A 17696-nucleotide genomic window follows, 5' to 3' on the forward strand; every position below is an offset into this window, starting at 1 on the left:
GTATGGTTTATGTAGTTTCCGGAAACAAATACTAATCACACACATACACACACTCACAAACGTGCACACATATACACACACCATCCTACCAAATATAAAACACACACTGACAATAATTTCTGGGACCAATCAAAAACGCCCCACACAAACAAAAACAAGCACATGTATATACACACACACATAGAGACGTGCACAGAGACACACACACTCGCACCATTCTGATCTGTAAGACCAGTCCCAAACACCACTGAACTAGCCCAGAAACGAAAAAATCATTTTGATTCCACATTGCTGTTCCCCCCCCCTCTCCGAACCAACCTCCCACACTGTCCCTTAAGATAGCAAACATTCCTTGGCTACACACAAGACAGAAAATGTCAGAAAGACAGGTCAGTTATTCCTCTGCATTTTTTTTTCGTAAATGCTTAAATATATCTCCTTCTGTGTGTGTGTGTGTGTGTGTGTGTGTGTGTGTGTGTGTGTGTGTGTGTGTGTGTGTGTGTGTGTGTACATACCACCAAACAAACGTGATTTTTATTGAACTCATAATACTCCTTGAATTCCCGTGTTCTGAATACTTTCTTAAATACTTTCTTGTAAACTGTTTTCAACATTTTCTTACTATTATCAAAGAATGTAAAACTGTATGTGTGTGTGTGTATGTATTCAACTGGCTTCTTTCAGTTTCCGTCTACTAAATCAACTAACGAGGCTTTAGTCGGTGGGACTGAACCCGGATCCGTATGGTTGGAAAGCAAGCTTCTTACCACACTTTCGTTCATTGATAACTCTCTTGCCATTGAACACCATTTCTGATATAGAGAGGGGACGTATACAAAAGTGGTTGAACGAACTTGTTTGTCTGCTCGTGATTCTTTATAATTATCCATATTTAATATTTCATCGAATTTTATTTTAGTGATATTTCATTGATCCAAGTTGAAATACAATGAAGAATCAAGTATATATTTATCTAGTGTCTGTAATGCTAAGAGAAATAACAATATCTGGCATATTAAGTTATCTATACCACATCATAAAACTCTTATAATAGCAATTCATATCTAACGGTTTTTTTTTCATCTCAGAATGTCTCAGCGGTTACTTTGGTCACAACTGCAGAAAGTCCTGTCATTGTTCCCGAACATGTAACCACATAAATGGATCGTGTCCAGGAGAGTGTGATGCAGGATACACTGGATACAACTGCCAAGAAGGTTATTTTCAATACTTTTTATTTCAACATTTGATTTAGTGTTTCTAAACGTAGTTAAATTTCTTGTTTATCGTCAAAGGCTAATTCAGTATTAAATCATATCCGAGTTATGTTTTTAGGTGAGATAATAAAAAGCGTGTCAATCACATCATATATTTGTAGTAGAAAGCTCTTACAGCCATAACTTTTATTGTGTGGAGCTATTAATATCTAATCTATTGTGTTTTGTATTAATATTTTCAGAATGTAAAGTTGGTAGATTTGGTAGCAATTGTAGAGAGACATGTCATTGTATGGACAACATAAACTGCGACAGAAGAACTGGAAGATGCTCAGATGGATGTTCTGCTGGATATAGAGGCTACTTTTGTCAAAAAAGTATGATATAAAACTATATGATATTCCATAAAAATATGTTTAAATCTCTGCATCTGATTCTCACTATCTATGTCCTTTTATTTCTTTAACGTGGTAATGGAGATGAGGACTTTACAGGTTTATAACCAATATATTTTCCAAACTTACATTCATTAAATACTTCGGATATAAAGGCTAGAAATTGTCAAAAAAGCATGATATAAAATTATAATATATTCCATAAAAATATGTTTAAATCTCTGCATCTGATTCTTACTATCTATTTCCTTTTATTTCATTAACGTGGTAATGGAGATGAGGACTTTACAGGTTTATAACCAATATATTTTCCAAACTTACATTCATTAAATACTTCGTAAATTCATATTGAGAGATGTGGGTTGCTGGCGTTTTTATGTATGGATGTATGCATATGTATTTATATATATACCTATATGTGTATTTATGTATATATATATATATATATATATATATATATATATATATATATATATATATATATATATGTATGTATATACATATAACATATATATATATATATGTATGTATATACATATAACATATATGTATATATATGTATATACATATAATAAATCTGTATTCATGTTTATAGATATACGTGTATATATATACATGATAAGTAAACAAAGGATAATTTACTCATCCATTTATATATATGTATATGTATATGTATATATATATATATATATATATATATATATATATATATATATATATATATATATATATATATATATATATATATATATATATATATATATATATATATACATATATATATATATATATATATATACACACACACACACACACATATATATATACATATATGTGTGTGTGTGTGTGTGTGTGTGTGTGTGTGTGTGTGTACGTAAGTACAGGGGTTGGACAAAATAATGGAAACATCTTGAAATTTTAAACAGCTTCAATTTTACGAGGTATTGACTCGTACAAAGTTTGAATTGTTTCCAAAGGGAATTTCTGTCCATTCGTCAACTAAAACAGTCTCCAGTCCTTGCAGTGATGATATCGATATGGTGGAGGATATCGACTCCTTACTTATTTTATAAAATGCACCATAACTACTCAATAATATTGAGATCTGGGGACTGTGGTGACCAGATAAACTGTTCAACTTCACTAGAATGTGTCTCCTGCCATTCAGTAAAAACTTTAGCTGTGTGAATTGGTGCATTATCATTCTGAAAGATTGCGTTTCGCTCTGGAAACAGTTCCGCAACCGTAGGATGAATCTGATTAGATAAAATGCTTAAATAGCCTTCACTATTAATTCTGCCATGAAGGGAAGCCATTGGGCCGACGAATTTCCAAGATACAGCACCACCCCAGATCATTACAGATCCTCTTCCATATTTAACAGTTGGAAGAAGGCAGTCTGGATCAAATGCTTCTTGCTTCTTTTGGCTTTCTCCACACGTATACTCGACCGGTGGTCGGAAATATGGTAAAGGATGCTCTAGGGACCTATTCTGTAGGTTTTTATTCCACTCTAAACGCTTTGCGACGTCTGTTTTTGAAAGTAGTGGTTTTCTGATTGTAGCTATTCCGTGAAATCCGGCTTTGTACAGCTTCCGGCAAACAGCTTATGTGGAAACTAGGTTCTCAAGGTTGTCATTAAGCTCTGCAGTAATTTTGGGAGCTGATCCATTCTAACAATTCGCGTAAGAGTCCCTATCTGAAAGTTTTGGTTCTCTTCCGGAGTTTTGCTTCGACGAGGAGGTGTTTCCCCCTTTCTAAAAGGCTGCCATTACTTTTAGGACAGTTCTTCTTGATACACGAAACATTTCGGCTGTTTTCGTTATGCTAGCACCTGCCATACGAGCACCAACAATTTGACCTCTATGAAAGTCCAATAGATCTGTCATTTCGAGGATGATTAAATAACTACTAGTTGAACATTGGAGTCCATGTAGTCGACTCACCCTCTTCCGGAAATTCTGTTATTTAGGAGACTTCATAAGCAGTGGCAGATGTGGGGTACACTATTGAGGGGTATCAAAGTATTATAGAGACACAGGAACAGTTACCTGACAGAAGTGGTGAATACATGTCTTCACTCGCTGGAAAAAGAATTAGAAACCAATATTCTTAGTAAAAGAATGAATGCCAAATATTTTTTTATTCTCAACCTAAAATAAGTGTCTCACTATAAAGGTTTGGCTGTGTTACATATCCAACATTTTCGTGATACATACATACATACATACATACATATATATACATACATATATATATATATATATATATATATATATATATATATATATATATATATATATATATATATATATATATATATATATATATATATATATATATATATATATATATGTTCGGTTCTACACTAGGCACAAGACCCGAACATTTTAGGAAAGGGGCCAGTCGATTAGATCGATCTCAGTACGCAACTGGTGCCTAATTTCTCGACCCTGAAAGGATGAAAGGCAAGGTCGACCTCAGCGAAATTTGGACTGAAGAACGTAAAGACAGACAAAATATTGCTAAGCATTCCGACCGGCGTGGTGTCGTTTCTGTCAGCTCGACTTATTTATTTATGTGTGTGTGTGTGTGTGTGTGTGTGTGTGTGTGTCTGTCTGTCTGAGTATGTTTGTGTTGTTCTCAACCTAAAATAAGTGCCTCACTACAAAGGTTTGGCTGTGTTACATATCCAACATTTTCGTGATATATACATACATACATACATACATACATACATACATATATACATACATACATACATACATGCATACACTCACACAAACACACACACACACACACACACACACACACACACACACACACACACACACACACACACACACACACACACACATATATATATATATATAAAAGATTTAGATTCAAAATTGAATGTGGTACTTATGTTTAGGCACTAGAATTTAGTATGGTATTATCCAAACAATTCCCAAAACAAGGTGATCAAAAATCAGAAAAAGCAGCACGGATTTTAAAGGTTATTGCAGTACGCACGTTTCATGCTACTCCATTTATTTAAGTAATGCGAGCATTACATTAAATGCAAAATGCAGAGCAATCTTCAGCTGCACAAGAATATAGAAAATTACAGCAGAATGGACATTATTACTATCGTGGCAACATTTAAAATCCAAGTAGGCGAAATGATATAAATAAAAAGGATTCCACAACAAAAAAAAACTACTAATCATAATAATAATATTGTCCTGGAAAATAATAGTAATCGAAGTATATCCTATATTCACTCACACAATAAATTTAAGAATAAAAATAAAAACCCTATCTGGCTAAATATCCCTTTCAACTGTGCAATATCCACGAATATTTACAAAAAATTATGAATATTTTACAAAACATTTCCCTTCTTCCCACAGATATAGTAGAATTCTTTCTTGTCATACAGTCCGAATTCTTACTCCACCCTTCCTAATGTAGGTACAATCATAGCTAGGTTAAACAGAAAGAACAATGAAGTTAGGAATAGTGGATATAGTCATATGAATATAAATAATAATCTAACAAATGCCAATAGTAATATTGCCAATAATTATATAACTAGAAGTAGAAATAACAGTGACAATGGCAATTATGAAGATAATAGTAATATACTTAGTCCTGCCAACCATAATTTTAACCAACAAATAAAATGTAGCAGTATTGATGTTGGGAGTATAATTGAAGTAGATGGTGGGCTCAATTCTAATGAAAATAATGAGAATTATGGATCTAGTTTATATATCAATATGCCTAATGTTGGGAGAATATTTCTAACTGATAGCACATTAGGAAACGAGTTAAATAGTAATAGAAATGATCAAAATATACCTAATAGTAGAATTGATGATGGGATAAATAATATTAATGTAAATAATTGTAACAATAATAATGGAGATATTAGTAATAATATAGGTGTGGTTGATAGCTCCACTAGGTGCAACCTCAGAAATAAGTCCCATTGTCCGTTATTAGGCCGATGTCGCACCCGTAACGTAGTTTAAAAATGCATTATAAGTACGATAACCGAGAATTATATTTACGTAGGATCTAGTATTAATCTGAAACAGAGAATATATAACCTTGGTCTTCTTTTAGACTAAGACATAAGGCAAATAGTTCGACATTAGCAAAGAAAATGTGGGAGTTAAAGGATAAGGGTATTAGTTTTAGCCTTAAATGGGAAATTATAAGAAAAGCTCAACCTTATAGAAATAGTAGATATGGATGTGAATTATGTTCTATGGAAATATATGAAATTTTTAAACTTAGAAATAATCCTAACCTAATTAATAATAGATTAGACCTTAGAGTTTTGTGTGTACACTGCTCTACTCGCACTTTTAAATTTTTTAAAAAGTAGTTAAAATTATAAAGATGTGGTATTTCAACTTCTACCATGTTCATCTTGGGCTACTAATTAGCACATATTTAAATTTGAAATTGAGCCTTTATAACATATATTTCTGATCTCTCATCTTAACATACAATCTTGTAATAACTAAGGATTTCAACTTTATCCATGGATGGTATTTTTTTCACACTACTTCTGTTACTGCTGTTAATTCTTAGTATGAATCTTAATTATTTTTACCGTATGTAGCTTATAAGAATAGGAGGTTTTATAAGTTCTTATTGTTTTTAATTAATTCTCAAACCTTAAAAAAAAAATTTATTTTATTTTATTCAATGCCTGACTCTAAAAGGATCCTTATTATTACATTATTTCAGGGCTTGTAGTGGTTGTGTTATGTTTATTCTATAGTTTGACTTAAATAAATCTAATCCTTATTCCATTAATATTCTGTAGTTAGCCCATGTTAGTCTTAAAACAAGTTCTTGACTATATGAGATAGTATAATTAAACTAGTACACAAGTATCATGTTCTCTATTAGATGTCTTGGATTATTATTGAATTCTTTGTTAATTCCTACCATTCTTTTTATTAGTTCCTTAAACCTTGATAAACTCATTACTATAAACTATATAAATCCTATATTAATTCTTTACATTATAAAAATAAATTTTATCTCTTATGTGTCTTTCAAATAATATTAGATATATTAGCTTAAATTTTAAATTTTAAAATAATTTTTAAAATAATTCAAAATAGTTTCTTGAGTCCAATATATATATAATATTCTTAAACTTCACACCTTATCTATAGCTTTTGAATTCAAAATTGACACTACTCCAGGGTTTTTGTATGAACTAATTACATCTTTATTATTATTAACATAATAAAGCTAATATTGATATCTATAAGTTTTCCATATTTAGTATATGTAAAACAGTACTGATACTTCATTCAGACAAAAGAAAAAGCCCTGTTGACCTAGATGTTTAATATTTAATTCCCCAGCATTATGATAGCAATAAAAAAAAAACCCAACCTAAGATAATGTTGCCACTCTGACCAGAGAAATCTTTATAACCATATCCATGTATAATGGTTACACCTTCCCTTTCCTTAAAAGTGGAAGGGTGATTGCCTCCTTACACTTTGAACCACTAGATAAGTAGACAAATAAAATCAGAGACAGTTAGAATTCTACCGAGAATTAATTACTAGCCTGCTAGCCTTGACTATGTCAAGATGGATTTTTATGTGTTCTTCTTCTCACTTAGATTTTAAATGTTGCCACAATAATAATAATGTCCATTCTGCTGTAATTTTCTATATTCTTGTGCAGCTGAAGATTGCTCTCCATTTTGCATTTAATGTAATGCTCACATTACTTAAATAAATGGAGTAGCATGAAACGTGCGTACTGCAATAACCTTTAAAATCTGTGTTGCTTTTTCTGATATATATATATATATTATATAAGTATATTGTTATCAGTCATTCAACTGCTGTCATACTGGAGCACCGCCCTGAGGAAATGTACACAAACGAATCGAGTGCATTTTTTTTTATAAACGTTATCTGTGTATGATTTTCTTTGCAAAACCGCTGTTACGAGAATGTAAACTATTTAAATCGATTGTTAAGCGCACGATGTGGACCGCACGCAGACAGAAAGGCACACATATGCAAGCACGCTCGCACACGTACATAAATATACATATATATGACCCATATATTTTAGAACATTTACAAATAGAAGATCTTACAGCTGTTTCTAGGATATTTATTATATCCCTTCATCGGAGACGGTGTGAAAGGATGGACAAGCAGTAGTTAATTTAGATAAGATAGGAAAATATATGAAAGAAGGTTTGAAAATGCAATTTTAAAGATGCTTATAGATTAATCGGTTTCACTTTTTCAACAAAAATTACCAAAAGTAAAATGTAAAGCTTTGTATAAGCTTTGTTGTGTTAAGTACTGGTTATCACAAAAGTATTATAATACAGTTATACATTCTTTGATAATAATAAGAAAATGTTAAAAACTGTTTACAAGAAAGAATTTAAGAAAGTGTTCAGAACGGGACTACAAAAACTATTATGAGTTCAATAAAAATCATGTTTATTTGGTAGTATATATATATATATATATATATATATATATATGTGTGTGTGTGTGTGTGTGTGTGTGTGTGTGTGTGTGTGTGTGTGTGTGTGTGTGTGTGTGTGTGTGTGTACGGAGGAGATATATTTAAGAATTTACAAAAAATTACAGAGGAATAACTGACCTGACTTTCTGATATTTTCTGCTGTGTGTAGCTAAGGAATGTTTGCTATTTTAAGGGACACTGTGGGAGGTTGGTTGGGGTGGGGAAGAGAAATGTGGACTCAGAAGGACTTTTTGCTTCTGGGCTAGTCTGTGATGGTTCAGTGGTCTTTGAGACTGGTCATACAGGTCAGAATGGTGCGAGTGTGTGTGTCTCTTTGCACGTCACTATGTGGGCCGTTTTTGATTTTATATATATATATATATATATATATATATATATATATATACATATATATATATATATATATATATATATATATATATATATATATATATATATATATATATATATATATATATATATATATATATATATATATATATATATATATATATATATATATATATATATATATATATATATATATATATATATATATATATATATATATATATATATATATATATACTCCTGATTCATTTCCAACAATACTTTATTTCAGAATGTTCCAATGGTACCTTTGGTCACAATTGTAATGGTTCTTGTCATTGTTCCCTGCCATGTAACCACGTGAGTGGATCGTGTCCAGGTGATTGTGATGCAGGATACACCGGATTCAACTGCCAAAAAGGTTATATTCTGTTCCTTTTTTCCCCAAAATTATTAAATTGTCTATATTTGATTCAATGTTTCTACCTGTTCAATCTTGTTTATGATAACATATTACGTTAATGGAAACAAATGTTTAATGTTTATTTACAAACATACAATATCTTAATTATATTTCTGAAGTAGAAAAGTATTATAGACATAACGTTCATTATATTTAGCAAATGATATCTAATATAATTTTTTTATACCAATATTTTCAGAATGCGAAGGAAATACATTTGGTTTAAACTGTAAAGGTACATGTCACTGTGTCGACAACGAAAACTGCAACAGACAAAATGGAACATGTCTTGGTGGATGTGCTGCTGGATATGAAGGTGACAATTGTCAGCAAGGTATAATTTGAATCTCTATTATATATATATATTTAATTTTAATTTTGCTTTCCTTTTTCTTGCTGAACTCTTTGTACCCTCTTTTCTTCCTCCACTCTAAACAGTCTCTCCATCTCACCGTCGTACAGTTGGACTTCTGAATCTCCTTCCTCCGATGGAGCAACCGGTATTTTCATTGATGTCTCCCCCATACGTAACTCCGCTTCTAACACTTTTTCAACTTTCTTTTCACTTCCTTTATCTATAACCATTTTATCTTCCTACCTACTGGCCACATTCACAATCTCTTTTCCCACCTCTTCTCTCTTCGTTTTCTGTTTCTCTGGCGGAGAACCCATTCCATCTTTCTCTTTCTTTTTTTAACCACAGTGAATCCCTCCTCTGTTGCCTCGACTTGTACCACCTGGTCCATGCTCTCCTGTCTCTCCACCTGCTCCGTTTGTTATTTTCTCTGGGGGGCACCACAATTTCATGTGGCTACTGTTGCTTGAATTGTCAATTCGATCCTATATCCCCAGTAGTTTACCCTCTGGGTCCTGGAAGCCTTCAATATCTTCGCCTCTTCTTTCATATTATACATTATGGATGTCATTAGCCATGCTTCTTTCAGCTCGGGTGGCACTTTACCAACTCGCGCTCTGGCCAAACGTTTGTCACAGTACGATGGCAAGAGTACCCATTCTTCGGATCTTAATGCCTCTGTGGAGTGCTTGATTGCTTCTTCCTCCGATGCAAAGTGCACCTCCACAGTGGCATACTTTCTCCCTCTCGTTGTAAATGTTGTTCGTTTTTTTTTATGTTCTTGAATCATTCTTCGATAGCCTCGCTTTTCCCCATTTATTGAGACTTCATGTGCTTCACTACAGACAACTTTCAGTATTTTAGTTTTTGCTATATTTACTTTCAAGTCAGTCATTTCATTTGTTTCAATCATGGCATTTGTCATATTTTACATTTCTGTGCAGCTGGTAAAAGGAGCAACGTCATCAACAAAGTATAAATCTGCCAGTTTCGTTCTTACCGATAAGACATGTCAATAGGTATTCAAGGACATTCTTAGAGCCTTGTCCAAAATTATCGAAACAAAAATGGACTGAAAAGAACTCAGAAAATCCTGATTCTGTTTTATCACAGCAAAGTGAGTCTCGATAAAGTGAGTTAAAGATTTTGACACGACAGATTTGGTAGACCATATATCTAAAGCATTTTGCAGAACGACTGGCGGGAGTCGCTTACAAAGCTTGGTTTGAAGTCAACATAATTTATCACCACTGGGGTTCAATATTCCGTTGATTGCTCAATGATTTTCCTTAGTATGAATATTTGTTCATTGCATGATCTTCCGGAATAGACTGATCATGAAATTGACGTGCAAGTGGCTGAATACTCCACACACACGCGGACCTTTAACCTAGTTTTGAGGGAGATTCAGTGTGACACACAATATGACAAGGCAGGTCCTTTCAATTACAGATAGAACTCATTTTTGCGACGCTTCGCAGCGCTTCTGACAGCATGTAACCCAGGACAACCTGTTGCATGTTGGGCTCGTCGGCAACTAAACTGGCAGCCCCACTAAGCTTGCTAGTTAAGGAAGGTGACTGGGCACTTCAGGGAAATAAATAAGATAACCCGACAAAGGACAGAGGAAATCATGAGAGTCAAATGTCATCCAAAAATGTGTACATATATCTATGATAGACCACTTCCAGACAGTAACTTGTGGAATCGCCCAAGAGTAGAAGTAAACAAACCTATCATCCAGCTGACAGTATGACACTGGTGCCCGCATGTCTTGGCCTATCCTTTCCCGCTGTACAACATAGCGTTTTACTGAAAAAGTGAAACTAGCCAATCGCAAAAACTAGTTCACTTCATGACTATGCAAGTAGTTCTAAAGTAAATGATGATTTCCACACCGGCTCATGCGTTCCCCGGGTAAACAGGGTCTGTGCTAGTTCGCTCCCGCACAGGCATCCAAAGAAATGTAAGATAGGACGCAGGAAAACAATGAATATTGCCGAATGGAATATTACTTGATAAAACTGAGCGTCAGACCCTTCTAGTTGCAAATGAATTAGATAGATACAACATCGACATAAATGCTTTGTGTGAAACAGGATTTACTCAAGCGAAGTTCGACCGGCAGGGACAAAGCTTATCAAATCATGCCAAAGTTATGAAAAATCATAGTCGCTACAGATAAGCATTATCTTTCTTTCCGAAAACCTGCTTGCTTACTTCTAAGTTTGTGGTCCAGTTCCTGTTGTAATCTTCTCACCAGCAGCCAAAACATGACTTTTGGGGCAATAATGAGAAGTGTTGTTGTTGAGACCCCCTTCCGTCATGACTGACCATGGGATTGCACCTAGAAAGTTATCCTCCCAGGTACAAGTCCGCGCAAGGTTGTTTATGGAAGACCAGCAGTCGCCCATGCATACCGGTCTCCCCTCTCCACGCCACCAGTGTTATGCAAGGGAAGGGCAAAGGCCGATACAGCTTGGCACATGTGACGTCGCAACTCATTTCTACAGCTGAGTTAACTGGAGCAACGTGAAATAAAGTGTCTTGCTCAAGAACACAACACGCAGCCCGGCCCCGGATTCGAACTCACAACCCCACAATCGTAAGTTCGACGCTCTAACCATTGAGCCATGCGCCTTCACTACGAGAAGTGCTATACCTCGCCAATTGTCGCAATCAGCAATTATTCCGTTATTTAGTAATTTGGCTGTGACTACTTACGGCATTCGGAGGGCGTCTCTCCTTTATTCCAGACTAGCAGAGATACGCGGCGTTGCTCGGGATTTAAATGGCATAGGTCTTAATGTTTTACTTGTTTCGGTCATGTGACTGCAGCCATGCTGGAGCACCACCTTTATTCGAAGAAATCGACCCCAGGATTTATTCTTTGTAAGCCTAGTACTTATTCTATTGGTTTGTTTTGCCAAACGGCTAAGTTATGGGGACGTAAATACAGCAGCATCCGTTGTCAAATGATAGTGTAAAAATACAGACACAGGCACACACACACACACATATATATATATAGACATATATATATATATATATATATATATATATATATATATATATATATATATATACATATATACATATACATATATAAGTAATTACATATGTATATACATATGTATAATATATATACATACATATATATATACATATATATATATATATATATATATATATATATATATATATATATATATATATATATATATATACATGTATATACATATGTGTATAAATATATATGTGTGTATGTATATATATACATATATATATATTTACATGTATGTGTATATACATACATATACATACATACATACATACATATATATATATATATATATATATATATATATATATATATATATATATATATATATATATATATATATATATATATATATGTAAATGTCTTAATTTATATTTCGTATGTGTATTTCGTGTGCAAGATTCTTGATGTGGATACGTGTGTTGAAAGAAATACAATTAAACCTTGGGAGAGGCATTATGCCGGTAATAAACACACGCACTGGTTCAGTCCTTTATTAATTTATATAGTTTTTTGTTAAATTACTTCATTGCACTCTTGCAATCTCTTCAGTAACTTGTCTCTCCACTTCCAAATGGAAATTAATAAAGGACTGAACCAGTGCGTGTGTTTAATACCGGCATAATGCCTCTCCCAAGGTTTAATTGTCTTAATTTATATAGATGATCAAAAATAAAATCACAGTTGACGAAAAGAGAAACGAACACGCAACCCAGCGAGAAATGTATTAAAAATAACCGTTAACAGATATGGTTGGACACTCGCTCATACAAGCATCCGCAAAAATGTGAGCATGCGCACACGTGAGGTTTGGTGCACAAATAGCATGATACCGATTAGATTTAGAAAAACACTTGTCCAAAGCAGCAAAAAATTTTCCAGTGATCTTGGTTGAAACATGCAAACCGAAAATTGGGTTGAACCAGAGGACATCCTGATTCCTATATGTGTTGTTAGACTTATCTGATCGAGTGTGTTGTACAGGATTGGATCAAGCAGTTGAAATATTATGTCGCGTGTTTCTATGAGTTTTCGTTGGTAGTTCATTGATACGACCAATTCTTTCTGGTCTGTATTCTTTATCAGGGTGAGTTCTCAAATTTTTACGTTGTGGTGGTATACAATGTGTATGTATGTATGTATATATATATATGTATGTGTGTGTGTGTGTGTGTGTGTGTATGTATGTATGTATGCATGTATGTATGTATGTATGTATGTATGTATATATATGTATGTATGTATATATGAATGTATGTATATATGTATCTATGTATGTATGTATGTACGTATGTACGTACGTATCTATGTATGTATGCATATGTATACATATGAATAATTGTATATATTGGGTTATCCGGAAAGTTCATGCCGATTTATAGTAGCTTACCTTTCGACTTATTTTAGAGTCTATAAAATAGGATTTGACTCCACCTCCATTTAGAGCACAGTTTAAGCTATTTTTTGATGGAAGAAGGTTTATGTTCCAATAACCTGTGTAAATTCTGTAACCCTTTAAAATGGAAGATAAGAAAGTTCATTTTCGGCACTTGATGCTTTTCTTTTTCCGTAAAGGGAAAAATGTCTCACAAGCAACCACAGAAATATGCGCAGTTTACGGTGATGTTTCTTTATCCGAAAGAACTGTACGGAAGTGGTTCGCAAGGTTCCGAGCTGGAGATCGAGGTATGGATGGATGGATAGTTGGATGGGTGGATGGACAGATAAATGGAGAGATACGCAAGATTCATTCCAAGAGTTTTGAGATATTTTCAATAGATATAAAGATGGACAGACAGACTGGCAGGTAGGTAGGTAGGTAGATAGGTAGGTAGGTAGGTAGGCAGACAGGCAGATAGATAGATAGATAGATAGATAGATAGATAGATAGATAGATAGATAGATAGATAGATAGATAGATAGATACAAGGTGTATGCCAGAATTATTAGAGAAAGATTTAATTTCGAAGTAGAAAACGAATCTCCTTTAAAGTAGGAAGATCTGATTTCAATGCACTAACTGCAGCGTTTCGTGGAGGCCCCATGAAGGTCTTCCAAAACAAACTTGAAGGACACTTTCCACAGCCTCTCCTTCAACTTAAGGAACAAACAAGTCACAGCGACGAAGGTCTGAACTGTAGGAAGGGTGAGGTACGGTTTTGACATCCCATCTGTCAAGTAAGTTGGTTACCAGACTGGATTGTGGGTTAATTTACTGTCCTGGTTCTGGTGCGGTGGCCTTTTACTGCGAAATTGAATCCTGAACTCCTTCAAAACCAGGTAGCCAGAAGGAACCCAGTGGATATAGATGTTGCTCTTGATATAGGAAAAGAGGATCACCTTGTATTTCCCCATGGATGCTCTACCTGGCGTCTTGTGCCAACCAAAACAAATGCTCAGGTTATACAAGATAATCTGTCAGTAATCTGGAGCATTTCATGAATTTCTGTAGCGTTGCTGATTAGTTCAACACAAAACCTTAATTCTTCTAAATTGTCTTCACGTCCCAACAACATTCTGTAAAATGGTCTGTGACGAGCAGTCTTTAGTAGAGTGATAATATTAGAGTGATATTACAGCTGTCACCTTCATTCCCTAATAACAAGAGTTGGCAGGTCAGCTTATTAGATATATAGTAGCCTCAAAATTTATATTGATTCCACGAAGCATTGTCTGATATATAAAAATGTTCCCATTGTTTTTTTAAACAATGCAAGTTCTAAAAATAGCATGTGTCAATCACTTGTACTTTTAACTTATATATCAGTATTTAAGAGTTAAATCTTCGGAGGAACCTTGCTTCGATCTGACTTCTCTATTGTGTAGTGTATTTGTATGAAGTGATGTTATAGAAAATAAACAGTCACGAGCGATTCGGGTCTGTTGCTAATACGTGGGTTGATCTCGTTAATTAAGATGGCATCTTATATTTTCAACACTCCAATGTTTAGTTTTCTAGCTTCACTAGAAACCTGGATGTCTTCAGTGTTTTTTGAAGCAATAACTCTTACGTGAAATTGTCTGATGATATTTACGATATAAAATTTGCTACACGTGATTTTATACACCGTGTAGGACTGCAAACATCTCATCGTTGATCGGGTAATTGAGCAATGTATATACGTTGTTGTTTTTCCAATGCCCTTGTTTATTCAGGAACCTCCTCGGGAAGGCTGCAGAATGTGCCAGTCGAATATTCAATTTCTTCCTACGAAACACACGGCGGATTGCAACAGTTAATTTTCGGTTAAACCATTTTATTCTTAGATATTCGGATTTCCTTTTGATGTCCTGGTGTTTATTTAATCATTCTTCTTCAGAACTTCAAAATTACATGGTGTCTTTTTTGAATTTCTTGCCTCGCTATTTACAGACTGTTTTTATTGTATTATTTGCTTCGAATTCCACTGTTAAAAAAACGATTTATTGGATGTCTTTCTAAACCCAGATAACGTGTGCATAAATACGCACACACACACACACACACACACATGCAAACGCATACGCGCGCGCATAGGTATAGATAGAAAGAGAGAGAGAGAGAGATACATACATATATACATACATGCATTTATGCATTTCCTTATCTTTTATCATTTTTGTTTCCGTTATGCGGCCATGCTGTGGCACCACATTGAACGGTTTAGTCGAGCCTACGTACATTTTTGTATACGCACACGGATGCATACATACATGCATACATACATACACATATTTATACACTTTCATTTAGTGTTTGGGTATCTTTGGCGTTCTTCTTCAGTTGCCATTTTAATGTGAAATTATCCTAATACTCTCAGTTAAATCAAACCCCTTGTTTCATTTGTTTTGTTACTTCTCACAAGCCACAAATAAAAGGATACTTAAATTATATGAACAGAAATTGTTACAATGTTTGTCCTTATGGCGAATTATCATTAATATGTGAGTATTTAACATTCCATTATATTGCTTATAATGTATACTCTTGGTTCGATGGATCAATGCGACCATTTTGTAAATAGTCACATGCTATTATTGAGATGTGTGAATTATTAAAAGCTAGTTAAAGGGATTTTATGACATTGAAGGAGATTTTCTCGTACTATTAGTTGTCTTATTAATGACGTCGTAAAATGATAGAATATGAGTATTATTGTCAATACATTTATGACAGCACGGTATCTAGATGTGTGTAATTTTTTACATTTATTGATGGACACAAAAGTATTGAAGGAATTAATAACATCACTGATGTTACATAACAGTTGCAGAAGTTATATTGGCATAACATGTTTGTGTTCGACACACCAGTCTCATTATAATTCTTCATGATTTCAGTAAACAACGTACACAGTATTATCTTCAATTTATTCTGCGAGATATTCACATGTAGCCACTATTACACTAGTCTGTTCTAGGCATACATTTGGTCCTCAGTGCAAAAAGTCTTGTCGTTGTTCCCAGCTATGTAACCACATCAATGGATCGTGTCCAGGTGACTGTGAACCAGGGTATTCCGGATTCAACTGCCAAGAAGGTTAATTTCAATACATTTTATTTTCATAGTCTTAATTTCTCTATATTTGATTGAATCGTTTTAGGCGTAGATAACTTTCTTACTCATCATAAGAGACTACAATAATGTTATCATAATTCCGATATTTATCTCTAGACATGCAATGAGAAACATACTGTTGATTTCATAATTAGAATTCTAAAGTTAGAAACTATTAGAGACAAGCGCTTTATTACTTGTAGCTAATGATATCTAATGTAATATTTTATATTAATGTGTTCAGTGTGCAGAGAGGGTAAATTTGGTGTCAATTGTAATGATGTATGTCATTGTGTTGACAACAAAAACTGCAACAGACAAAATGGAAGCTGTTCAGATGGATGTTCTGCTGGATATCAAGGTGTCAGTTGTCTGCAAGGTATAATTTATATCTTTATTTTTTTAAATAAAACACATATCTCAATTAATACAGCTATTCCTTTCTTAGATTATCCCTGATATTTTAGTAAATCTTTATATTTGTACAAACGGAAATGAAATCAGCACAGTCTATAAAGGAATATATCTTCTAAACATTCATTTATTAACTACTTTTTCTATGTTATACTGAAAGATGACACACCCAAACATAATATTAATTTTAAATATATATATATATATATATATATATATCCCATATTTTGATGTCTTCAGTTTAACATGTACAGTAACATAAGTCAAAAATATAAAATATGACTTACTCCTTCGATAATTATTCTAATTGAAGAGGTAGTCCGTAACTGTTAATATTGCACACCTTTTACATATTGATTTACGATCGTGATAGATTGTATGAAATTTATACAAAAAATAAATGTG

At 33.6% G+C, this 17696-nt stretch overlaps 1 protein-coding gene across 5 annotated transcripts in view; it reads left to right on the top strand.

Annotated features, from left to right (window-relative positions):
• The window catches only part of LOC106876628 (uncharacterized), a 106711-nt gene that overhangs the window by 57089 nt on the left and 31926 nt on the right, over window positions 1–17696 (top strand). For 3 of the 5 annotated variants that reach the window (XR_016244358.1, XM_089363155.1, XM_089363156.1), the window contains 6 exons: window positions 1089–1217; window positions 1460–1594; window positions 8754–8882; window positions 9124–9258; window positions 16731–16859; window positions 17122–17256. Coding sequence is in view for 4 of the 5 variants with exons in the window: in XM_089363155.1 (XP_089219281.1) it covers window positions 1089–1217; window positions 1460–1594; window positions 8754–8882; window positions 9124–9258; window positions 16731–16859; window positions 17122–17256 (792 nt within the window). In the remaining variant the exon portion in view is untranslated. The remainder of the gene's footprint in view (window positions 1–1088; window positions 1218–1459; window positions 1595–8753; window positions 8883–9123; window positions 9259–16730; window positions 16860–17121; window positions 17257–17696) is intronic. The other 2 variants (XM_089363157.1, XM_089363158.1) reach the window with 1 other exon arrangement.

The sequence above is a fragment of the Octopus bimaculoides genome, chromosome 14 (assembly GCF_046866305.1).
Source record: "Octopus bimaculoides isolate indiv1 chromosome 14, ASM4686630v1, whole genome shotgun sequence".
Taxonomy (NCBI): domain Eukaryota; kingdom Metazoa; phylum Mollusca; class Cephalopoda; order Octopoda; family Octopodidae; genus Octopus; species Octopus bimaculoides.